This window comes from Teleopsis dalmanni, chromosome X (assembly GCF_002237135.1).
Source record: "Teleopsis dalmanni isolate 2A chromosome X, ASM223713v2, whole genome shotgun sequence".
In the NCBI taxonomy this organism is placed as follows: Eukaryota; Metazoa; Arthropoda; class Insecta; order Diptera; family Diopsidae; genus Teleopsis; species Teleopsis dalmanni.
Genome location: NC_051848.1, coordinates 13,850,760 through 13,878,667, shown reverse-complemented (window position 1 = coordinate 13,878,667; position 27,908 = coordinate 13,850,760). Strand labels below are relative to the sequence as shown.

Here is a 27,908-nt window from a genome sequence, read left to right as displayed (position 1 = left end):
AAGAGAAATTACATAAAAGTTCTACAAATAATTGCAAATTTTATTTAAAGTTTCGCTTAAGAATGCTTAGAAAAATGAGCTAAAAATTTCGCCCAGTATTGACAGTTTATGAGACGAAGTGTTTTTACTTTAAAATTCAAGTTTGTAGTGTGAAACATTTGAGTACGCAGCATTGGAATCAACACATCTGAATACTTGTACCTCAAAAATAATTGAAAATGTCACAATTCCAGAGTGGCCATGTAAGTCAGAATCTACGAGATACCATCAAGTATCTCTACATGAACAATATCTGTGTTTTTTATGATTTTGCAAGATACTGGAAAATTTTCTAGTAGATAAAAAACCATAGGCTGCATATAGAAATTTATGTAGACCTATTTTTGGATACAATTTTATCAAAGATTTGATATCACAAAAAAAAAATATATCGTGGTACCGAAAACTTAAGGTAGTAAAAAATTTTGTTTATGAAACTGAAGTAGATTTTACCGAAGCTCGTTCGACTTCAATTTAAAAATTCTGGCAATAGTCCGTTTACTTATTACTGATTAAAAATTATATTTTATTATTTATATAATAAATTTATTTTTTTTATTATTGAAATAATTAAATACATTACATTATTATAATGTACTTACTAGAAATGCTTATAATAAAACCATAAGATGGAAGAATCTATTAATAAAAATAAAATTCTGATCAAATTTATTAAACTTTATCTCTGGAATATCTCAATATTTTTTGAGCATTATCTGATTTCTACTTATTCTTAACTATAGTGCAAATGTTCTCCCATTTAAGTCATACTCAAGTTGTGTGCAGGGTGATTAAACGTGATTAAAACTTGGACTTAATATTTATTTATTTTTTATTTAAAAATAATGATAGTTCAGTTTATAAAACTAATACTAACATGTATAGATATAGCTATGGCTACAGAGGCCTTCAGCTATAGACTTAATATATTGTTTAGACTTCGTTATTAGGTGTTAAATACAACATTATTTGAAATGTTCTCGACAGGACTTCATTTAGGACTGGATTCTTTTAGATAATTTTCCATAACTTATCGTCACTAGTTATGTTATGTGCAATAGCTCGGGCTAAGTTAATAAATGTCTATTAACGTTTTTTGAAGCATACGACTCTTTACGTTTCTATTTGGAAATTTCTTGAGAATGCAAACCGAAATATATCCATTATCCGAATACTTTATCTGTAGTAAAAACCAGATTCTGATCAGCCGCTGTGATCAGATGCGTTTTAGGAGAATCACGTCATCGCTGATTTGGTTGAGAGAATCAAACCGATCAAATCGATTCTAATCAGGATGAATCAGACTCATATCAAAATTGGATCAATTTTTCTTTACTTAATACAAATCAGGTTTTTAGGTCTAGTCATGTTTACAAATTTTGATTAGGTGTGGATGTAATAGCAAATTCTGTCGTGGATCTAACAATGTAATTCATGTCTAACATATGAAATGTAAATAAGGTATATATAATTACCACTCAAAAGATATAAGTGGTTGGATCAGTAGATTCGCTACATGCTAATATATTTCCAATGTGAACAAACCTCAATAAATGTATGACATTATTCGATTATACTATTTAGTCAGCTACTAAATATGGATTCCAATAGTATTAAGAACTAAATATATAAAATTTGTTCACAATTGATAAATCTTGAATAAAACTATTGCATATAAACTCATTCTAGATGTCTTTTGCAAGAGATTGGTACATAATGAAGAATAATCTTACATGGAAGTTGTTACTCCTTCTTCTCCCACGTAGCAGTCACCTTTCGAATATAATTTATTTTGAAATAAAACACTCTATGTAGATTATATCTTCGAGAGTGGACACACATAAATGTATATTGTTTGGATATTGTAAAATGACTCACTGGTTTTGTTTTTGTTTATCATAGAATTTTATTGTTGCACAACTTGCAACTTTGTTTATTCAAAAAAGATAAAATGTATTTAACTTACCATTAAAATAACGTAATTATTGCAGTTAATTCCGCATTTACCTAATATACGAGTACTTGAAAAGATATATGCTTTTACTCACAATGTTTCATATTAAATCGTCAGGATTTCAGGAACGGGTAGAGAGAGTAACGAGAATATTTTATATTCTGTTTTCCTTAGAATATAAAATATATTATAATTATAAAAATGTTTACTTCATCCCATTTAAGGTAGTCTCTCTTGGATATGCTACCGCATTTTCGACTACAGTATTTCTCCTTCATCTCATTTATTGTTGAAAAAATTTATCACTTGTGTCGTTTTAAATAAAATAAATGGCAACGGTTATATTATATTATATTATATTATATTATATTATATTATATTATATTATATTATATTATATTATATTATATTATATTTATATTATATTATATTTATATTATATTATATTTATTTATATTATATTATATTTATATTATATTTATATTATTATTTATATTATATTATATTATATTATTTTATATATTATGTTTATATTTATATTATTTTATGTTTATATTATATTATATTATATTTATTATTTTATATATATTTTTTATATATTATATTTCTTTATAAATATTGTTTTATGTATGACATCGTATTATTATTATATTATAACACTTTTTATATTATACTACTTTTTTTATATGGTATAATATAATATACCATACCATATAATATATATTATTTTATATTATATTATAAGATTTTATTATATTATATTATATTATATATTATATTATATTATATTATATTATATTATATTATATTATATTATATTATATTATATTATATTATATTATATAATATTATATTATATTATATAATATTATATTATATTATATTATATTATATTATATTATATTATATTATATTTTGTATATGTGGTAAAGTTTTAAACGACAGCTGCACTAAATAATTCCAAATATATGAAGAAGATACCAAAAATTATAAGCTCACACGCAAATTGTGTTGAGTACGCAATGAACGTGTACTCAACACAGTGATATTCTGGTCCTCGTTCGCCGCGAACTCGTCCTTTTCTCGCATTGTTATATGGACATGCCGTGCCGCCTCTGTCAACAAGGATACACAGGAACTAAAGAACTGAACTTGAGCTCGCTTCGCAGTATCTAAAGTGTTTCAGAAATGATTTTGTTATATTTGTTATCGTCTGAAGTGTATATGTATATGCAAATGTCCTTGCGCTACTGGCAGTCGTCTTATTCAGCGCCATCCACATATGTGAGTGGATGTGTATGTTGGTTATTGCTTATTTATCCTTAGACCTGCGTGTATACGTGTATGTGTGTATATGCGAGGGTTCCACGTGCTTATGGCTCATTGTTATGTTTGACGATTTCTTAGAGCGCTCTGACGTATGACACACAATGGCAGCGATGGCTTTTCCGTCAGGATAATAAAATTTCGATTTGGTCTCAATGGTTAAAGTATCAATTGATTTATGCTTTAAGCGACTTTATTGTTTTCCATTTTTATTTTTATTTTCTTATTATGAGAAAATTTTTTTTCTCATTGAATTTGTGGACCTAATGTTTTGAGAATTACTACTGGATGAGTTTAGCTACGTCAATCGTTTGATTGACAAAAGATAAAATATTATTAAAAATATAAATAAGTCTTTTGTTTGATCATATCAAAACACATGAAAGTTAATTTCCATTAATTTCAATTAAAATTAATATAATTTAATTTTTAATTTTGCGTTGGTACTCGTATTATTATAATCTTATATACATTATATTATAATCCCTCCAGTGAGACGTTATGTTGCAATCTCATTGGATTACTTAAACGCTGCAAAATTTCACAGATATTTTTATTGGAGGTGATTACTATAAAAATCATATGGAGTACTTTTGCTTTATATATAATTTAGATATAATTTTCAAGACAGACTTAAACGTTTTTTTTTTGTTGATATATTTTGAAAAAACAACGCTTTGGAACTCACGAGTATTTTCACGATTTTGTGCTATTGATGTCATCACTTTTTTTAATTATTTTAGGTATGTCTTACATTAGGATTTGTTGAACCAATTTAGCGTATTTTTTAATGAACTTTGTATAGATTTTGTATAAAAATGGCACATATTGCTGCATTTTTATTGAGTTTAAAACTATTAGTCTAAACATATCGTGGATTATTTCTAGTAACAAATTAAAATTATCTGAAAACACAATAGTTGGTAAATCAGTTAAGAGGAGTACTTAGCTTTCAACTTAAGTTCACGTATCATAATTTGGCTGCTATTATTTTAATAAAATATAATATTTTTTTAATAAATAATTAAATTTTAAGTCCGCAAAATCAAAGGAGCTTAAAATATTAGAGCCAGTGACTCTCATTTTGACCTCTCCTCTTCAGGCAAAGGTAACCACAACACATGACAAATCCATTCGATTTACGAAAATAAAAAGTATTTTTAATTTCCAAAAGGATGTATGCATAGCCACTCAACATGGACATGAATTTATTTTATTTATTTATGCCGAAATTTAATCCTTTCTAAATATTTAAAGTTCCTTATATTTACCAATATAGATCAGTTCATTGTGTGTAATGCGCTTATCATTTACAAAATGTAATATTATTTTTGTAGGTATTTTCTTTAATTTTTCGATATTTTTCGATTTCATTTTAATAATTGAAACTAAAAAGTAAATTTTGTTAGGTAAATAAAAATATACTCAATCCAGTTTCCTTCGCAATATGCCAACGGGAAATTGTGGCAGCATTTATCAATCCACTTAGTATTTTTTTCTGAAGAGCATTATTTGTCTTGTCCCGTACGTCTCTCACGTTTTGGTTGTAAATTGCAGCCCTATAAGTAAGATTTTAGGCCGTTAATGAACTCATAAAAATGCAAACATATTATTATATATTAAACTGTAAGTAATAACATTTATCACATATCACATATATTTACCACATATTATTTTATAGTCACTATAAATGACAGTAGCGTCATTTCGATTACTACTGCGAAAGTCCTATTAGATCTGTTTCGGAAAATTGATTAACTGTACTTTGGGTGGGAAAACTAACAGCACCTCCGATGAAAACAAATTTTATAAATCATAATGACAAACTATTTTCAAAAAAAAGTTTTGTGCGTCTGTTCAAGCAATTAAAGTTTTTACGATATATATATATATATTATATATATATATATATATATTTATATATAATAATATGAAATTGATCAAATGAATTTCTTTTCATTATTCTATATTTTTTAAATGTTTATTAATATATTTACTAACGAGGTAGTTCATAAAAAAAAACTAGTGAGAAGTCAACAATGAACACTCCTTCACTAGCCATCAATAGATCTCTTTGCAGGTGAATATTATGACTTAAAGAACTTGCACTTCTCTTAATAACTGGAAAGTGAATTGTTTCAAGTATGCTTAAATCTTGACAAATCTCATACCTAATAAACCTAGCATGTAACAAAAAATTGTGTTATATATATTATATAGACTGATCTGTGTTTAAAATTATGTGTCTTTAGAAGAAACCTCATAACTGATATGATACTTCTATAGGAAATATCTCGTAGAGATTGTAAGCAACACACTACTGAATATTTTAAAGAAATTTCCATCACTTTTGAACTAATTCGGTTCTATAAAATGAAAACATTTATGGAACTACGCACTCATTTATCTTAAATGTTTTTTTTTTAAATTAATTTCGGAAATTTTAGTGTCACGTTTTTTGCTGCCAGCGAGCAATCAAAGGCAATTTCAAAGCAATAAAAATCGGAAGATTAGCTTGAATTTAACTGATTAGTAATCTTCGAAAGTTGTTGCCAATATTTTGGACATATGTTCTTGAAAGGTGAGGGGAAGAGCACTAAAATTTCTATTCAATAACATTTCATTAAAAAACGAACATGATTTTCTCAGTTGTTAATTGATGCAATAATCAGAACATTTCGAACATACTAATTACAAAATAATAGGTGACTGCAGAGCAACAGTTACTAATTCGCTAGTCACATAGATTAGCACTGAAAAAGTATAGGCAAAAAATAAGAAAACATAAAAAAAACTTGATGCATGAAACATAGAGAAATAATATCTTAACTATTATCTACGTTCCATAAGAATAGATCAGGCATTGATCTGATAAATACAATTCGCATTATCTTCGAACAGTCAAACGAGTTTAGAGCTACAATCTATGTGGCCTTCCTAGGTTTCAAAAAAGCCTTTGATAGTTTCAACCGACCATACATTTGGGCAGCACTCTCGAAAAGGTAGATGGTAGAAAAAATTATAAACCTTTTGAAGGAGCTGCACAATTATACTAAGTGTCGTGTGATCCACAAAAAGGAGCTGTCTGAGTCTTTTGACATCAAAACAGGTGTAAGCCAATTTTTATATATTTATTCTCACGCTAGATGATATCCTCAGCAGAGCATTAAAAGTAGCAGGGGTATCTAATAGGTACTGTTTGAGTTTCTACAAGATTAAGAATTCGTCGATAGTGTTCTGTTGTCAAACTACAGACTTGATGAATTGTTATAGATGATATTCGCCATAAGCGAAGAAGCAGAGTCTGTCGAGCGGGTACAGCGCAGTTTAAAATGTATGGTTGCATGTAAATGGTGGAGAAGAAATTGAATGCGTTAAATCTTTTACTCACCTGTAAAGCATTGTGATAAATAAGAGTGGAGCTGATGAAAATATTGATGCTCGTATCAATAAAGTGAAAGTCGCGTTTGGCAATCTGAACCACATATGGTGATCCAGTAAACACAGGAGGCAGATCAAACTGCGAATCTTCAACACAAATATAACACCCATTTTGTACTACGGCTATGAAACATGGAACCACTCCAGACATATAGAAAGAAAGATAAAGTGTTTGTCAACAAGTGCTTTTTTTGGTATTAAAGGCTTAAAGCTTAACTTTCAAAATTTGTCCTGGCAATTGGAAACAATATTTTTATTGTTTATTATTATTATTTTATTATTTTTATTTATTTTATTATTTTATAATAAGCAATTCACATTAACATTCTTAATTGTCTATCAATTTAATATTGATTTTTTTTTTTAAAACAAATCTCATGTTTTTCGAGCTTATAAATACAATGTGCTTTATTAAATTATTTGAAATTCACATTGAAAATGTCATCTTAATATATTTGCAAATATTTAATCTTACTATCCAGTGAAGTAATTACTAATGATATGATCCTACGAGTGCAAAAAATTCTACCATACTGCATATGATGGCTATTTGCCATCCTTTGTACTTATAAATACCAAATATTTGGTCTAATGCATATCCATTCTTCATCGTGTCTGCAAAACTAATAAATATTACTTATTAATTGTTAAATTTTATTTATTAAATATTTAATAGAGAAAATAATTCATACTATACTATATTCATTAAAAGAGACCGCGTGAACACTACAAGGCTTACTGCAATTCTTTCTGGTCATTGGTGTATAGGAACCCACAAAGAGAAACTGCGCATTCCCCGTAATCCTCACTGCAGAAGTTGTGGAAACCCAAAAAAAAAGAAACCATTATACATTTTCTCTGTGCATGTCCGGCTTTGACGTCCAGAAGATGTAGGATTTTAGGAAGTTACTTCTTTGATAGTTTATCAGACTGTTCATCGGTGAAGACGAAAGATCTATTAAATTACCTAAATTCGGCGGGATGGCTTTAGTCTGTACTCTTCTATACTAGGGTTCTTGCGAGGAATGTGATAGCCAAACGGCGTAAAATCGATAATTGAGGTACATGGAAGTTATTAAATGGACTGCCAGTGCATTCTATATTTATACTCTACTTATTTGCAGTTACTTATTAAATTTGCAAACTACTCGCATAACCATACTAGTCGGTCTAAAGTCCAAATAAAAATGTCATACTTCTATAATTTATTAGCTTGGATTCGTTTTCTGTCAGTTCTAGAAGGTTTATCTCTTTTTGTGACTTCTGTTCCGTTGAAATCATTTGTTCATACGAAATACCAAAATTCCAAAATTCCAAATTTATCAATTAACATTTGCGAAGGAAATACAATAAGAAAGGCCCAACCAAAAAGTGTGTAAATAATAAATTTAATATTGAATATGAGACAAAATAATTAGTAAAAGCAACTAAAGTAATGAGTACATATATTAAAAATTCCCAAGTAATTTGAAAATAAACCGCACACAACGATGGTTTTTTGTTTTTGTGATTCAATTGAAAAAGTTTTAAAAATATTCCGCATTTTATTTGCTTTTCTGACAACTTTAGCTTCCATAAATACACATAATTAGCGCTATTATCTAATCAAAGGCATGAAGATATTAAAATTTTATCAAAGGGAAAAAAACAAAAGAACTAATAACGAATAAAGAAAATTAACTAATATATCAGAAACAAACAAAATCAGTTCGATATGAAAAACAATAAGAAATGCAATGTACCCGGTGGGAAACGTTGGCAACCCTTTGATTCGCAGCAGAATGCACTTCCTTTCACCTCATTCCACCTCCGCGAAAAAAAACTTTCATTCGAATAGGAACTGAACTAAAATGCATTTACTTAAATGAATGAATGGTCAGTGTGTGTTTGTATTGGCAGCGACTAGTAAAGTTGGTGGATCACGAGAGACGTCACCCATATGACATGCAGAGGCGGCAGTGGATTTATTCGATCGATTTGATAAAATGCGGAGCATGACTACTTAATATGAGCGATATTATAATCAGTGAAAGCGTGTTGCCTACTTTGATTGCGCGCTGATAATGGAACGATTGTTTTAAGCGCCTGCACTCCTCTCAACCTCTTCCTCACACCATTTTCGACATATGGTAAGACTTAATCACCTTATGCGATATATCTCAGAATCCACGGCTCAAAAGCAACATGCTTCATGCATTCCGCAGATAAGATTTCTAAAAGTGAATGAAGCAATAGTCAAACAGTAGTCAAACACAAATCGTATAAACATAGAAGTACGTAGGTATTGATATGTTTGAGATTATATACTTACACCTGAACTAATTTATTTTTAAGCACTTACCATTGATTTAATGTTATTTATAATCATTTTATAATGAAATGAAATCATTTGAAATAGCACTCAACTAAGTATTTGACGTTTGTCATTATTTTTGCATTATGATATCATTTGCTTGTCATTGTGACAATACCTGATTTACTGTATCTTCAAAATCAGAACATTCTGTGCTCATGCGATGAAAGTTATTTTCTTTAAAATTATAAAGGTGAGCTCATAGAAAGCACATACTTTCTACGAAAGTGAAAGTTATTTATTTGAACTATGTAATTCTGCCTAATATATAATTCTCAGCTGTCAAAATATTCTTATCACTTTTCAAAACGAAGCCGCGAAAATTTATTACCAAAATCATAAGCTAGCTATGACCTCAACAGGTGATCACATTAAAAAGAACAACATGTGCTGGAATATTGGAAGTCGCCTGATTTAAGAACTCTGCAGATTTCTTCTTTCATTTACAAAATAATTTATTTACTTACAAATAATTTAAATTACGGATAAACGAATATCAGAGAACAGTTGCTGCCAAAAAATCACCGCATTTAAGTGATAGTTAAAGAAGTCTATTGTAGTAATAGATAGGATCTCAAAAATTACTACTCGTATCTACTGAGAGAAATATTATTACAAATGGTTCAAATCGATTTTTAGACATTTAATGTTCACGGATTTTTTGGCTTTTAATAGTTCAGTTTGGATGATTTTGTTTTAATCTATATCTTATACGTTGGATAATGAGTCTGTCTCTAAAATAGGCAAGTCAGCTGCTGATCACAACAATAGTTATATATACTTTCTGAAAATTCAAATATTAAAATTAAATGAATATATATATTTCGTTGTTTAAACTAATAGAAGAACCATTCACAGGTTTCACCCATATTTCTCGAAAAATGTTTGCCAGGATTAACTTAATTTGTTTGAAATAGTGCTGCAATATGGTAATATATAGTGCTATATTCTACAATAATAATGGTAATATATAGTGCTATATTCTACTGCAATAATTTTAATTTAATTTTAATTTAATTTTAATTGAATTAATTTTTATTTTGATTTTAATTTTAAACCTAATTTTATTTTAAATTATTTAGTGTTAATAGTTTTTTCCAAAGCAATGGTCTAGGGAAAAAATAAATTTAGTTTTAAGATTTAATTCATTTCTTGTTAGTTTCTAAATGAAAGATTCAATGTTTTATTGAAAAAAAAAATTAAAAAAAAAAAAAAAACAAATGTGTAGTTTTATTAAATAATTGTAAAGCTTGTTTTTAATAGAACTGTTATTAGATGCATACAATTATGAAGTACTAATTGCTTTCTGGTTTATCTTTATATTTTTTTACTTACGGCAATATTTACCCTTTGCTCAACAATGAGACAAATTATTATCACCTTTTAATCTGCTGTACACTCTGAAATCATACATATACATGATTTTTCCTACCATTTTCCAACTCTTCAGATTGGTTGTCTTTATATTATCTTTTACTCCCGTCGATTAAATTCGTACTATTTTACTCTCATATCTCAGGCAATTTAATTCATATATAGAAGCATATATTGTATTTTTTACTTTTACCTTGGTCCCTTGAATTGCACTAAGACAAGGTTCGAAAAATGACTTTAAAAACGACATTTGTCATTGAAATTTCCATTAAAATTTTGTCAATATATCATTAAAATTTTGTCATTAAGTGTGAAACACAGCAACCTTTAAAATTTTCTCCACAAGACACCAAGACTTCACAAGGCAGACAAGAGTACCGCACCTAAGGAAACCTAAGACAAGTGTATTGCACCTAAGGAATTTGAGAAATGTCACCCCACATATAAAATGCAGTAGTGACAAAATGTGAGATCCTTGTAGCTAGGATCCCCTGCAATAAAGTTAAAGCAAAACTTGTATGCCACAAGCCAGACATGTCCTCCATATCCATATCAATTTTTTTGAGAAAAAATTACTTACATACCGATGAGATTCAATGATTTTTAGAGCACATTCGTTCTTTTTTAAGAAAATGCGGTTCTATCTCACCTCAGGAGTTAATGACCAACTGTTATACTATCCAATGACTTTTTGCGGATATAATAGTCTTTTGAGAGTTAACTTGTGAACTTACTGTCTCACAGCTCCAGCTATAGCAAAAAAAAAAATAATAAGTCTCATCACTGCAGCATTTCTTCAGAAATATTTCTACTAGAGAACCACTATTTTTGTGGGAAAGTATTTCTAAATATTGAAATTTATACTAGAAATTTGATGCCTTGAATGACCGTTTTGTTTGATTGTTTGGTAAATACCACTGAAATTGTACTATCGAATGGAAATCTAAAATGGATAATCGTATGGATTCATAAAAATTTCATGTCATTACTAAATCTGAACCTCTCCTGTCGCCTCTTCTATTTGTGTTATTTGCAATTTATTTTCAATAGTAGTACATTTTATTATATGTCATCACTTTAATATTGATGAAGTCCATATCAAACTCAAAAAGCCGTGTCAGTCCAAATTAGTCAGGATTGGACAAGATTTTATTTATTAGATAAAATTTTCTTCCAAAAAAAATTTGAAATTTGATTTTAGTACAAATCTGTGTTGGTAATTCTTCGTCCATACGAATTTTATGGAATATGGATTCATTTTAATTCGTCTGCTTCTATGTAAAAGATTTTGTCACTTTTAAAATTATCCGCAATCATAAAATATTCATTTGAATGAACAAAATAAACATAGTTTTTCATAACAGCAAGTATTATAATTAATCGGTATTGAGAATCTAAAAAATGACATCTTAGCTCTGATTGAGCGACCATGTCAATAAATTTTATGAATTTCAGAATAGATTAATAAGGTATGATCTTAAACTTAATAGTTTCTCTTATGTAGATTGGTTTCGTGATATTAAAATAATTATTACATGCATTCTACTAAAGCAATTTTAAAGTGTAATATCAAAACAATATTATGTGAACCCCATACGTCGTGTAACTTGATCGTTTATCCGTCTGTCCGTCCCATGACTAATTTATCCAAATATTAGAATCCATACAACGTTCTGTTGACTAATATAAATAATTTGTCATAATAGTTTGGATAACTAACTTTAGTATTTAATTGCATATCAAACCGCAATTTTATTTGAAATGGTTCTTGGGAACCAGCTGAAATTATTTAGTATGGACTAAAAATAAGACTAAGACCTCACGATTTATATAGAATTATACGTTTCGCTAAAACTTTCACTGCTGCTTAAAATAATTAAAAAGAATCAATAAAAGTTTCTGAGAAAACAAAGAACCTACGTGCTTTGGTCATGTAGTACTTTAGTTCTCAAAATTTATTGCATTTTGATAAAGTTTATTATTTCTAAGAGCTTTATTCCACTTTATTCTAATTTGTATGTAGTTCCAAACAAAAGAAACACAAGTTCATTATTACTGTTTATACACATAAGAATACCCTTGATTCGATGAAAGATAGCTAGCTCAGTGCTAGCTCTAATGCACTTGAGCGTTGAAAGTCGTTCATCTCAGTTGGAGAGTGCACAGGAGCCAGCGATGCTGCCGTATCCTGATTCAATCATTCCATTATAAACACCCATGTGTGCCGGGAGTTAATAAAAATCTCTTAGAATTTTCTGTATTAACCTCCACAATCAGTGCAAACCTGGACATTATCTGCATTATCTGCTAATCACAACAGAATCGACTGATGTAAACTAATGTAAGAAACCTCCATCTGTTCAAAAGTGAACTTTTGTAATATAATAAATTTCATTTAAATTACATACTAAAAAATATACTTTACAAGTTAGCTCTAATACCCTTCACTATAGTCATGAATATCCTACTAGAGAATTTATTATAAATTTTCTACACGTTTGCAATAAAATAAAACAAATGTGAATAACTTATTATATCACCTCACTCTATTTTAAATTGCAGGGAGAATATGTCTGGGTCAAAACTCAAAACAACAACAGTGAATTCTCGGTACCTTTCGGGGCACGAATTATACGAACAGACAAATCAAAAACTTTAATCTGCAAAGATGACGACGTACAGTTTTGGGTACCCTCCTGTGATATTGTGAAAGCAATGCACTTGACATCACAAAATGGAGTTGATGATATGATCACATTGGGAGATCTACAAGAATATGCCATTTTACGAAATTTAGAAATGCGTTATAAAAAAAAACAAATTTATGTAAGTATCCACATATTAATAACCTCGTAACTTTTATAAAACCTCGACAACTATTTTTATAATATTGCAGACTTACACTGGTTCAATGTTGGTTGCCATAAATCCCTATCAAGTTCTGCCTATCTATACAAAGCGTGAAATTAATTTATATCGGAACAAGAAAATCAACGAACTACCTCCTCATATTTTTGCGATTAGTGATAATGCATTCCAGGAAATGAAACGTGATAAAGCAAATCAATGCATAGTCATCAGTGGTGAATCTGGTGCTGGCAAGACCGAGAGCACAAAACTCATACTACAGTACTTGGCTGCTATTAGTGGCAAACATTCCTGGATAGAACAACAAATCATTGAAGCCAATCCGATAATGGAGGCGTTTGGTAACGCCAAAACTGTACGCAATGATAACTCCTCTCGCTTTGGTAAATACATCGATATTAGATTCACTGCTGAGGGCAGTATACAGAGTGCCAAAATCGAGCAATATTTATTAGAAAAGTCGCGCATTGTCTCACAAAACCGGGATGAAAGAAACTATCACATATTCTATTGTATGTTAGCTGGTTTAAGTAAAGAAGAGCGCAATAAACTGGAACTCTTGGAGACATCCCCAACCAAGTACTTTTATCTGGCGCAAGGTGGCAGTGGAAACTTAGCCGGTAAAAATGATGCCAAAGATTTTATTGATATGCGCGCGGCTATGCAAGTACTATCCTTTAAACCGGAAGAGTCGTGGTGTATATTTAGTCTACTCGCGGCGATTTTACACTTAGGAAATATGTATTTTAAGGCTATTGTTGTACAAAATATGGACGCTGCCGAAGTTGATGATGAACTCAATTTGAACAGGGTTGCTAAACTATTAGGAATAAAAAAGGATTCACTATCTGCTGCACTTACGCAAAGAACTATTTTCGTTCACGGTGAACATGTAGTCACAAGTTTATCAAAGGAAACAGCTATTGAGGGTCGCGATGCATTTGTGAAATCTCTATATGGCGGAATATTCATCAGAATTGTACAACGCATAAATGAGACCATCAATAAGCAGACGGGCAAGTTTGTCAATTCTATTGGAGTGCTAGACATTTTCGGATTCGAAAACTTTGATAATAATAGTTTCGAACAATTGTGCATAAACTATGCTAATGAAAATCTACAACAGTTTTTCGTTAAACATATTTTCAAGGTAATTTTCATATCGAATAGATTAATGGTAACTTCTTAAAAATAAACTAAATCAATATTCTTTTTTCATAGATGGAACAAGCAGAGTATAAAAACGAGGGCATAAACTGGCAGCACATTGAATTTCAAGACAATCAAGAAATACTCGACTTAATCGGTATGAAATCCGTAAATATAATGTCACTTATTGATGAAGAGTCTAAATTCCCTAAAGGTATGTATAGTTTTTGTACTCTTATTACCAATAACATCAATCACTACAAGCTAAACTGATTTTTATAATCAACAGGCACTGACTACACGTTACTGGAAAAACTCCATGTTCAGCACGGAAATCGTTCCATATATGTCAAGCCCAAATCAAACCAACCTTCGTTATTTGGCATACGTCATTATGCTGGAGTGGTTATGTACAACCCACATGGATTTTTGGAGAAGAATCGTGATGCATTCAGCACTGATTTGCGTGATGTTATAAGCAAATCTACAAATAAATTTTTAGTTGGTATATTTCCGACAGATGTGCCGAGTGATACTACAAAGAAACAAGTCACTCTGTCAGTTAAATTCCGAAACTCCTTAGATTTGCTCATGCGTACTCTTTCATCCGCTCATCCGTTCTTCATAAGATGCATCAAACCGAATGAGTTCAAGAAACCAAACGTAAGTGAGAATTCAGTTACATTACTTATTTGAAAATTGTTGCCTATTTTTTGTACATTGAAGTTCAATTAAATTTTTTTTCGCAAGCTTATAAGACTTATAAGACTTAAGACTTATTGATTTGTTCAGGGCATATTAACATTTGAATTTATTAATTTCTTCAGACTAAACAAATCTTTGAATTTTTAAATAAAAAATTTTAGTTCAATTATTTTATATTGAATAGGTGCACTGAAAACGTGTATCTGATATCATATATCATATATAGGTCTGATATATGGATTTCGCATCTTGAAAAAAATTCGTTCCAACATGTCAATCATCGTAGTGCCTACTAGTTTAATTATTAGTACTTTTGAAAACGTGTACCTGATATCATATATCATATATAGGTCTGATATATGGATTTCGCATCTTGAAAAAAATTCGTTCCAACATGTCAATCATCGTAGTGCGTACTGGTTTGATTATTAGTACTTTTGTTATAATTCTTTGACATTTATCGCGTTGACATATATTCAAAGCGCTGCTTATTTGTTTTCAAGCGCAACACTAATATTTTCTTCATGCGATATAAAACTATGGATAATACTAACATAAAACTATTTGATACAATTATGAATACACTTCGGAGAGACTTTGCAGTCAGCTAAGTACATGAATGCGAATTTGTAAAAGTCAACCAATATAACTAACGACATATTAATCGGCACCTATTTTTTGGGATGCGCTCTAGTATTGCAATATTAAAAGTTATATTTATTTACTGACTAACTAAAAAGCACAAAAATTCTATAACAAATGAAATCACAAAAAATGCTACTAGTCGATAATAACGATGGATCATCCGAATTGCATCTTCAATTGCATATGCTTTATCTCTATCCTATAACACCCACGTATTTAATCTCAAAATGTTGTTTCAAAGAAAGAAATGTGCCTTGACTTATAAATCCGTGGAATCATAAAGGCCTCCACTTATTTGATAAAGAAGATCAAAAACGTAAAAAACAAAGACAAACAATGAAATAGTTATATTCAAGTTGGAAGAGTTTTTTGATGAATAAAACGAGTGCACTACATATGTATGAATCAGAGCAGGGACTCTTCAGACCAACTGTTATACTATATTATTGAAACAGCAATGGTTTATGGTTCTATTAAAGGTACATTCATAGTCTTAATGAGCTATTTACGCTAATAGTATTAAATAATCAAAGTAATTTACAAAAATGATTATTTTTGAAAACTTGACAATAGTTTTAATTATAATTCTTCTTTCGTTTAATTCAGTTGGCTATTAAATATAAGTGATATGTACTGTGTTTAAGTAATAAATGTTAATATAAATTTAATTGAAGTGTTTTTATTCTGCTCGATATATATACTCTTGAATGCAAATAATGTAAAATATCATTGCTTTTAAAGGGCAAAAAGTCATTCGTCCTATTTTTTTTATTTTGCTGTATAAAAAATATATTTTAGTAAAAGTGCAAGCCTACATACGAGCAATATTAAGGCAAATTTTTTGAAATGTTTTATCCCTGTATTCTGAAAATAATGTCACTTTGCATTTATATCCGAAAATAATATATTTTACTGCTTTGAAATGACACAAAAAGATACAATAGCATATGAAAAATTAAGATGACAATTTTTGTGTAATGTGTAAAACTAGTGTTTTAAGGCTTAATTGAAACTTAAATCTAATTTGTTCTTATTTTTCAGCAATTCGACAAAGATCTGTGCGTGCGTCAACTACGTTACTCTGGAATGATGGAAACAGCGCGGATCCGTCGCGCAGGTTATCCAATACGTCATACATATAAAGATTTCGCAGAGAGATATCGTTTACTACTACCAGGCAAGAGTCCAATTAATCAAAATAATTATCGTAGTGTTACTGAAGAAATTTGCAAAAAACTACTGCCAAAGAATTCAGATCACCAGTTCGGCCGCTTAAAGGTATTTCTTAAAGATTGTGACGATAACTATTTAGAGACCGAACGATCACGTAAAATACTAAAATCGATTATAACATTGCAACGTGGTTTCCGAAAAGTATTATTCATGCGCTACCTACGCAAATATCGTCAAGCAGTGGTCACAATACAAAAGACCTGGCGCGGTCACAAGCAAAGACGTGACTTTAAGGTAATGCAACGGGGTTTCCATCGTCTCGCAGCATGTGTAGCAGCGCAAGAACTAACATATCGCTTTTCCTTGTTGCGTATACGTATTACCAAACTACAGTCTTATTGTCGTGGTCGTTTAGTGCGACAACAATTCCAAGCAAAACATGGTGAACGTCTGATGAAACTACGCGAATTGCATCAATTGCGCAGGATGGAAGAACAAAAACTTAAACAAACTGGAGACAGACATTGGCAAGCTACAGCTGAGGCCAATCATCAACGACGATTGCAAGCCTTAAATGGCGTTGCAGTTAATGGCAGTACCGCAACAGTAAATGGTAAAGAAGCATTACCTAATAATCATAGTAGCAATGGTAACAGTAGCAATATAGAGAATATCGATAACAACAACTACATAGACGTGGAGTCATCAAAACAAATTGTGGATGATGTTTTTGGATTTTTGGATGATGCTGATGTGAGTGGTCCTATAGGTCCTAACGTTAGAGAGAAGTCTTTAATGTTCGAACGGGAATTACGTATTAAAAAAAATATTCCGTCGAAATTATTATCACGTCCAGTCAATTATTATGAAGCACCTCTGCCACCACCTAGGAAAATCTTAAATCAGACAAGATTATAGTTGTTTATATACATATGAGTATATCTAGTAGTACTTTATATATTAATCTTTAACGCCTTTATGTACATACATACACACATACATACGTGTATATAAGTAGTTTGTTAATTAATTAAGTTGAATAATCTAAGTTGAATATAAACTCGCTGTAGTTCTAATATATTTTGTTAACACTAGTAGTTGAAGTAGTTATAGCGAATGTTAGTAAAAAGAAAGTCCGTATAACGCTTATAATATAAAACTAAATCTAGTCGGTACCTGAGAGTTTATAAAATTCAAAAAGTTTTTCTTTTATTTAAATAATTGTTATTCGAAAATTAATTCGAATACGCAATATTAGTATTACTTTTAAGTTCAATATCTTCTGCAAAGCAAGAAGATTGCTTTTTGATTAAAATAATAATATTAAATAATATTATACATATTCAAAAAAAAACAAAAGGTACACTTGTTCGAAAAGGTAATTTCAATAGGAAAATAGTTGCAAACTATTATATAATATAATTAAAAATAATTAAGAGCAAAGAAATACAAAGTGTGTACCTACAACTGATGCCAAATATGAATAATTAAAAATTTCATGTAATACTGAATTATTTTATTATTAATTAAAACTATAATTTTATGTCACTATAATACATGATAAAAGTAACAAGAAACAGATATGGTATTCTTCCTATTCAACCCAAATTCGAAACTTAAAAGTTCGAAAGTCAAAGTATTCTCTATTTCTAAATTAAAAAGCATGTTTAGTATAATAAAACAGTTTAAAATTTAAACATATTATGTATTAAATGAGTCCAATCTATGGTAATATCATTTACATTTTTTGCTTTACATATTAAAATATTTTCCTTACAATGAATTGTTTTCGAACACTACAAATAAAATTTTAAACGAATATAATATTAACTAATTTTTAATTTTATTATAAAAATTTTATTATATATGATATATATAAAATTCAATATTTTATAGCTAAAAACATTCGAAATAGAGAAAAAGATCTAGAGCTTTGTTTTCGAACATCCCTATAAAGTTATTGATTTTAAAGTTATTGATAGCTTAATTCTGATTCGTAAAATTTATATCTAAGCTAATTACAGAATCTTGCAAATAAATTTTTAAGTTACTATTTTCTAATTATAATATGAAAATATAATAATATAATATAAAAACATTCGGACCCCAAAAAAAACGTATAATATGGTTCGAATGTTTGAACTGTGTACCCCTTTCATGACTTTTATTAGTATTATGTTAACTGTCTTTTCGAACTCTTCTTCCTCTCTAACTGCAGTATTAATAAACTTTGGAAATAAATGTACCGAAAATTATATAAATTATTTTAATATTACATATATATAGTATATTAAGTTGATATTATCCTGAGAAATATTTTCATAGACAATCACAATTTTTTTTTATTTTTTTCACTCCTAAAATGGGAAATATGAGTACCACAATTTGTAAATAAAGCACAAATCTGTAAATATATATTAAAAAATATTGAAAATTTATTTTTCTTATGTTGTGTTTACTGAACTATATATACACGTATGTATTTTTTGCTTATTCGAATAATTTAGTTATAGTATATGTAACTGCTTTTGTGTGGTAATGGTTACGGTTAGTGTATTGTCTGCTCGTATAATGCATGCATGCTGTTATCATAGAAGTGTAGTTAAAAAAGCATTAGCATAAGACAGTTATGTGGTGCCCTACCATTAATTATTTGGATGAGTAACTTTGGCTTTTAAATATGTATTTCAATCAGATGAAACGTCATTTATATGATTTAATACTTATTTAAATCGAGACTATATCTTTACTATATTATTTTAAAGCTATTTGTTCATTTACAACAATTTTTAACACCAAATTAAATATTCAAACTTTAAGGCATATCAAAATAAAAGCAAACACAATAAATGCTATTTAAAAATATGATAGTAGACCTAAGAACTCGCAATCAACTTTTTAATTTCTTTCGAATTATAAACTATTCACTTATTTTGTACTCCATAAACTCCATGTACTCCTTTCTTAAAATAGACATGTATGATCTTATCTCTATTATATTCACTGCTATTACTAATCATAACGACGGTTCACATCTTGTTCAATATAAGAAAATATATAAGAAATATTTTTATAAAAATATTATTTTGCATATGTCGTCATTAGACTCATATTGCATTATCGTCATTAGACTCATATTGCTATGCCGTAGCCAACATAGCCAACTAGTGGAATTTCAAAAACTTTGAGCCAGATTAATTGTTTCTAATTCTTCTCCTGATATTAAGTATGACTAAAATTTGGTTGGTCTATTGTTCTATATCAGTTTTTTCTTCATAGACTCCAACGCTCAGATATTTTTTGACCTTATATTATCCAAATGATTCATTTTCCTATTACCAGGAAGATTTCTTTCCTAGAGCATATAATGGCTTGTTAATTTCCCTGCACCTATTCTATTAATAAATAACCCTATAATTTGAAGCAAATAACACATATGTAATCATACCAAAATACAACCACGCATTTTCATACTCTTTTTAACAGGGCAAGAGCCACATCACTATAATATCAAACCTATTGTATATTTTTCCTCATATGTATTAAATGAAAAATGTCATATGGTTTCGTGCTATTCTGATTCTGATCTGATTCTGGTTAGTCTTCCTTCTATTTAGTTTTGATGACTCTATTAACAATTCCTAAGAAAATAAAAATTTTAACTTAAATTTAAATGTTTTTGGACGTAAAAGAACGGTAAGTCAGAAAGTTCTTTAATCACGATCAAATAATAATGTGCAAAAAGACTTCATTTAGGCTTTCGTTTTATATTTCTTATTAGAATTTGGTGATTTTACAATATATTAACACCAAAGACTTTATAGATGAGTTGTACACTCTAGCAAAGCACTTATGCCATGTAATCTCTTAAAGCCCAGCAACAACTTCATATAATGCAGACTTTCTGATTTCTAAAAGTAACATAAAAAATATTTAACAAGCCTTTACAATTATACTTCTATATTACAGTTTTAATAAATTACAATTTTTTTTTCTTTCTAACACGACCGAGACTTTAACACTATACACTATATTCACTATACAACATCTCTGCTTCAGCCACAGCATAAGTACAGTTTCTGGTTAAATATTTATAATACAATCAACAGAGTCCAGAAACTATATAGTGTGATATAGTCAGTGTCAAAAATGTCTTTTATTATCTCTTTTGTACATTTATAGCTACGACACTTTAACAACATATATCATTAATATTATATTCATAATAACAGAATTAGGTTTTTTCTTTCATGAGAGAACATTACTATTATCTATTATATATGTATGCATATTCATATAGTATCATAATCGTAATTTTCAAATTCATTTTTCGAAATCCATTTTTTTAAAGTTATAATCATTCTTTTACAACAAATTTTTGCCTGTAGTGATTAGTCGCTGTTCCATGATCGTTTAATAACATTTCAAGACCCTATTAGTTATCCTTCCATGGGACACTACTCTATATATGCGACAGTCGCTTAAAATCTATTGCTTTTGAAAAGGTTTAAATACTCACATTCAAAAACTGTAAGTCTTAAAAAATAAATTAACTTTACATATTATATTTTTTCATACAATGAACATTTCTAAAAACTATTTAATATTTTCCCAAATACGAGTTATTTGTCTTCATCATTTTAATCATCTTATGTTTTTATTTTTCCTCACAGTTTATTAATTAATCATACACTGTCAAAAATTTATTTTATTGTGTTTTGTTATCTACTGTATCAAATTATTTGTTAATACATATTTTTAGAACTATCAATTCGCACTAATATGGATCATCGTTCCATATTGTACATATGATATAATATCACTCCTCCTGAAGTATACTCACCATAATTACAGTTTTATAGCTTTATGGCTTTATTACCAATTTTACGACTGAAATTATGTGTTGGCTCCGATGTTTGCCTAATTAAAATTGACATATTTCGGGGCTCTTTGTTCTCCGGTGTAGAAGTACTTTTATTAGCTATAAATAGTGTCATATAAAAATAAATAGTTAATAGTAAATAGTTGTAGCTTATCTGAACAAACCACTAAAAACTGCTGAACTAAACCTTAACATATATCCGCTTAGTGATGAGTGAAAAAAATGTTCAAATAGTTAAAAAATATAGTTGATCAAACAAAAATATATTAATTCAAATTTTAAATAATTTAAATAATTTAATTTAAATTATTTAATTGAATTATTTAATTTTATGTGTATTAAAATTTTTATTTACCAATACAGTGGAAACAATTAAATCGAATTTTTTATTGCTAGTTTCTGTAGTGAGTCTTCCACAAACCTTCAAGCGTACTTCCGAATACCGACTAAATGTAGAAATCTTTAGAACTTTATGGTATTTAAACTACAACAAGAGAACTCCAAGTCTTAGTGCTTTACCTAGTAAGCCCACTTATCTTTTACCGAATTTCTAAAAACTACTAAAATACTTTATCAGTTCAGCGCTGAAATGAAAAGACATAAATTTTTTTAAACCGTCTAAAAATATGATAAAATGCCTAATTTACAACCCACTACTCACCGACAAGTGCTCTCAAATACGCACCATAAATGCTTCTTTCTGCCGTTGGCTGTGCGGTAAACAACCAACAGTCGACGGACGGCTAAATACTTCAATCCGAAAAAATTGGCAGTAAGCAGGTCAGATTATTGCCTGTCAAATGTCTTGCATTCTATTTAAATGAATTAATGCCATTCTATCTATATTAGGGATACTAGGCAGAGGGGCGTATTCGCCAAAGTGGCGGTTAGATAAACGCAGAGCTTATAGATATGATAAGTAGAGTAAACAAATCGCTAATGTTAGACTGAGTGACATTACGCATAGTGTTTACTTGTATTTATACAAGAGTGAAATTTTTTGTAATCTTTTTGACTTTATTTTGACTCATTTCTATTTGTTTTGCAGCCCCTACGAAAGGCAATTTCGACTGGCGGTACTATACGTATGCCAAAGCCCAAAGCAACGCAACTGGACATATCGGAGTACAGCTTTGCCAAGTTTGCTGCTACGTATTTCAATTCTACTGTTTCTGGACATTACAGCAAGAAACCACTGAAAAAATCGCTTCTGGATCATGACTTGCCAATCGACGAAATTGCGGCACAGGTATTACAAATTTCTCATCGCCCTACGAGTACGCCCATATTTCAATATTAACTCCTTATACATTTTAGGTCATTTGGGTAATGATATTACGTTTCATGGGTGATATGGCTGAAGCGAAATACGACGAGGACTTTGAAGCTGATCCTGTTGCTGATCATAACAAATTTGGGACTATTAAATCTAGCGTTATGCAGCGTTTGACACAAAATCTTTCCAAGAGTGTTGTGCAGAATAAGGAATTTCAGGATGCGCTTCAGTCAATGGGTGAAACAAATCATCAACGTCTCATACGTAAAACTTTGAAACGAAAAACAAAGCTACCAGATGTGCTGCGCAAGGCTTTGGACAATAGCGAGGAGCTCGAATATTATCAGCAAGTGATCACTATACGAAATAGCAACTTGGATAAATTACATTTTATAATTGGACATGGCATATTGAGACCAAATCTAAGGTTAATAGTAGTTAGTAAAAATAAGAAACTGTGAAGAATTGATTAATAATCTGAAGCAGTTGTTAACAGTTAACTGAAACTAACTAATAATATCAATTAATAGCTAATATTCGTGTCCGACAAACTTTTAATTTTTACTTATTTTCTTCACTCTTTCTCCTCAGAGATGAAATTTTATCACAAATCTGTAAGCAACTTTCCAATAATCCTTACCGAACATCTTTTGCTAAGGGTTGGATATTGCTGTCGCTTTGCATTGGGTGCTTTCCACCAAGTAAGCGCTTCGAAAACTACTTACGTTGCTTTATACGTAATGGTCCAACACTATTTGCTCCATATTGTGAAAACCGTTTAGATCGCACGATGAAGGCAAGAAATAAGAAATATTTATAACCATTTTGTACACCAGGTGTTGTTATATACATATTTCTATTATTATACAGAATGGGCCACGCACACAACCACCCTCTTGGCTGGAGTTACAAGCGACACGTAATAAATCACCTATTGCTCTGCAAGTTTACCTTATGGATGGGAATGTGAAAAAGCTCCAAGTGGACTCAGCATCTACAGCTAAAGAAGCCATCCACCAGCTAGCCGAACACATGGGTTTGATTGATTATTTTGGTTTTTCAATTGTAGTTTCACTATATGACAAGGTTATGTCTTTGGGTAATGGACGTGAACACATACTAGACGCTATTTCTAATTGTGAACAGTACACGAAAGAGCAAGGACATAATGAAAGAAAGGCACCTTGGAAACTTTATATGCGAAAAGAAATGTTTTCAACGTGGTACGATCCAGCACTAGATCAGTTATCAACTCATTTAATATACAAGCAGGTAACAGAAATATGATAGATCAGGTAAAGCTACATGCATAAATTTGTATTTATATATTAGGCTTTAAGAAATATTTCCACATCGGGTTAGTTGTTGTCTATCGTTTTCAATGTTGACTAATCGGCTGTAACAATATACTACAGTATAAAAACTATTTATGTTCATTAAAAATTATTCTATTGGTATAATTTTTTCCAAGATTGGCAAGTGCCTTTATATATTCTAAAAGAGTTTTTACTTTTTATTTGTTTGGAATGAAATATCCTTTTTGCATGCAGCTATCATTCGTTAGATATCTCAAGTGTCATATTTACTAATTATTTGATTATTTTGGTGCTCATCAGTTCATCGTATATAAATCACAGAGACAAACGTATTTCCTTTTATTCATTACTTCTCGAGTAATACACCAACACAATAGTGGAAAAATTCTTTCAAAAGTGCGATAAATAGTTATTGTTTTTTAACCCAAATTATGTACTCATTATTAACCACGCAATATAGTAACTCTGATTAAAAGACAATTTGCAAGGTTTTCGTCTGATTATATGAATAAGCAATAATTTGTATTTAAAAACTAAAAAATTAAGTGACAATAGCAAATAGGACAGTCGCCTTTCTAAAACTTACCATATATTTTATACCACCCCTTCGTATCAAATAGAAAACAAGATATGTTATTTCGCAATTGTAATATTATAAATATAATATTTTTTTATAATAGTAATATATTCGTTCCAATCAAAAAAACAAAAAAAAAACAACGTCATTAGATCAGTTGAGTAATTTTTGATATTTCTGCAGATCGCCCGTGGCTTAAATTATGGGGAGTACCGATGTCGCAATGAAAAGGACATTGCAATGATTTGTGCATTGGAGTATTATGCGGAAAATGGCGCAATTTTAGATGACTCAGTTCGTATATAATAATAAGATAATAATATAATATAATAATAAGTCTATTTTTCCTTCCAGATCTTACGTAAATTGATTCCAGATATAGTACCCAAAGACTTGTTGTCAACCGGAGAAAAAGCTATGAAAATGTGGGAGTCGCTGATAAGAGAAACTTTTCTAAGTAATGAATATGTCAAAACACGTGCACCACAATACCAAGCCAAAGAAGACATCTGCTTATTTGCACAAATCGCTTGGCCAATGATGTTCTCACGTTTCTTTGAAGCTGTATTAACTACTGGACCGAAATTGACGACTGACAGTTTAGTCATTGCAATAAACTCCAATGGGGTATATTTCATAGACGAAACTGAACAGGTGCTTGCCGAGCTGTGCTACGCCGAAATAGCCACCGTATATGCGGTCTCCGATGAAGGTACGAATATTGCGGAACTACACTTAGATACAGTGCAAAATGAGGACTTTGTGTTTAAGTGTTATGAGTCATACGATGTCGCGGTGCTCATAAATTATATGTTGGATAATCTGAAACTACGCTCTAAGTATGGTATAGCAATTCAAAACTATCAACCAAGTGAATTAGAAGCAGACACTCACCTACGTTTGGAGAAAGGAGATTTGGTACAGTTTGATACTGGCGTAACTGGTGCTGAAGTATTAGATGTGTGTAATCAAGTTGCTTACGGCACTTGCAACGGTGAGAAGGGTTTGTTCCTTACAAAGGTGGTAAACGTGTTGGCAACCTTAGCGAGACCAACAAAAAAAATTGTACAGATCTATAAGGATAGCATGGAGCATGAGAAAGAAAGAAAATTTAAAACTGCAACCATTTACAATACCGTACAGAGACAGCGTATGCACACGTTGCAAAAATTTGCAAAGGAACATTTCAGGGTAACAATACAAGCACAATTGGGGCATATGCATACAGCTAGAGCAAAGGACGAGGAACTTTGGCGTCATTCTCGAGATTTGTTAAAAGCTCCACTACTTAAACAATTACAACAAAAATCAGAACTATTTGAGCAGGCAGTTCTTATGTTTCAGAATGTGCTAAGAGTTAGTAATCTATTTCAATGAATATACTTTTTTATTATATTCCTATTTTTATATCTTTGTATAGTACATGGGTGATATACCACATGGTAAACAAACTGTCAATACCGATCTAATATTCGCGCCGGCCTTGACTGACGAGAGTCTAAGAGATGAACTTTATTGCCAGCTTATGAAACAGCTAACCGATAATCGCATGCAGCACAGCGAAGAACGTGGTTGGGACTTGTTGTATTTGGCTACAGGAGTGTTTTTTCCGTCCAGCTTAGTTATAAGGGAGCTGTATGAGTTTTTGCGTAGCAGACCACATGTACTTGCTGCGGAGTGTTTGAAGCGCATTAAGCGCACACTTACAAATGGGCAACGACTTTTTCCTCCTTACATCGTTGAAGTCGAAGGTATACAACATCGTTGCATGCACATATATCATAAGGTAAGAAATGAATTCGAAGAACGTTATCAATACTTTTAATGTCTTCTTATAGATTTATTTTCCAGACAATACTGTGGAAGCCTTTGAAATTGAGTCTTTTACACGAGGTGCTGATTTATCACAAAGCATTGCTAACCGTTTAGACTTAAGGTCACGCGAAGGATTCAGTATATTTGTTAAAATTAGTGATAAAGCCTTCTCTGTTCCAGAGAATGTGTTTATATTTGACTTCCTCAGCGAACTGATGCAATGGGTAAAATTGAACATGCCTACGCGCAACTCAGAAACACAAATCAGTTGCCAGTATCAGCTTTATTTTATGAAGAAACTATGGTTAAACACAGTTCCAGGCAAGGATAAGAATGCTGATATGATTTTCTACTACCCACAAGAACTACCGAAGTATCTGAACGGCTACTACAAGATCAGCAAAGAACTGGCTATCAAAATCGCTGCATTAATTTACAAAGCCGATCATGGTGATATGCTGGCACCATTACAGCGTATACATGACGTGTTGCCACATCTGGTACCTGAAGACGTTATTCCCTTAATGAAATCTCAAGAATGGAAGCAACAAATTTCCAACAATATAAAAGTACTAAATGACCTCAACTTGAACGAAACTCAAGCTAAGCACAACTTCTTAACGCTTTTAGAACAGCAGAAAATGTTTGGTTCAACATTCTTTCTGGTGAACCAAACGAATACACAGAGCTTACCAGAGACTATATTGGTTGCTATTAACCGTCACGGATTCCACATAATCGATGTTGAGACGAAGGTACAGTCTTAATACTTCCAATTAAATAATTAAATTCAAAAATACTTTCTTTTAGAATATCTTGCAATCTCATGATTACAATGAGCTTAGCTTCTGGAGTTCTGGTAATACATATTTCCATATTCATTTCGGTAATATGATTGGAGCTGATAAGTTATTATGCAGCACTACCCATGGCTACAAAATTGATGATTTACTTACCTCATATATTAAATACTTTTCCGAAAAATCACAAAAATAAAATTAAATTTTATCTTTAA

At 30.3% G+C, this 27,908-nt stretch overlaps 1 protein-coding gene across 2 annotated transcripts; it reads left to right on the top strand.

The window, feature by feature from the left end:
* LOC119687729 (unconventional myosin-VIIa) lies at positions 1-27,908 on the top strand. 2 transcript variants are annotated; one of them, XM_038102162.1, is made up of 15 exons: positions 1-242; positions 13,050-13,313; positions 13,384-14,505; positions 14,577-14,718; positions 14,794-15,167; positions 16,896-17,780; positions 22,958-23,158; positions 23,227-23,612; positions 23,777-23,981; positions 24,056-24,457; positions 25,262-25,372; positions 25,433-26,434; positions 26,499-26,864; positions 26,917-27,648; positions 27,704-27,908. In XM_038102162.1, exons 1-15 carry the CDS (start codon positions 219-221, stop codon positions 27,887-27,889), a joined length of 6,402 nt encoding a protein of 2,133 aa, XP_037958090.1. In that variant the 5' UTR covers positions 1-218; the 3' UTR covers positions 27,890-27,908. The 2 variants fall into 2 exon arrangements, with proteins under 2 accessions (XP_037958090.1, XP_037958091.1); XM_038102163.1 differs by lacking the exons at positions 22,958-23,158; positions 23,227-23,612; positions 23,777-23,981; ... (4 more) ...; positions 26,917-27,648; positions 27,704-27,908 and having other exon boundaries at positions 16,896-18,191.

What these genes read in the sequence shown, in the direction of transcription:
- LOC119687729 (XM_038102162.1), top strand. Translation starts at nt 219, where the DNA reads ATGTCACAATTCCAGAGTGGCCAT. An exon ending in ATAAAAAAAAACAAATTTAT is followed by an intron (nt 13,314 to 13,383) that starts GTAAGTATCCAC and finishes ATAATATTGCAG; the next exon opens with ACTTACACTGGTTCAATGTT. An exon ending in CTCATTTAATATACAAGCAG is followed by an intron (nt 24,458 to 25,261) that starts GTAACAGAAATA and finishes ATATTTCTGCAG; the next exon opens with ATCGCCCGTGGCTTAAATTA.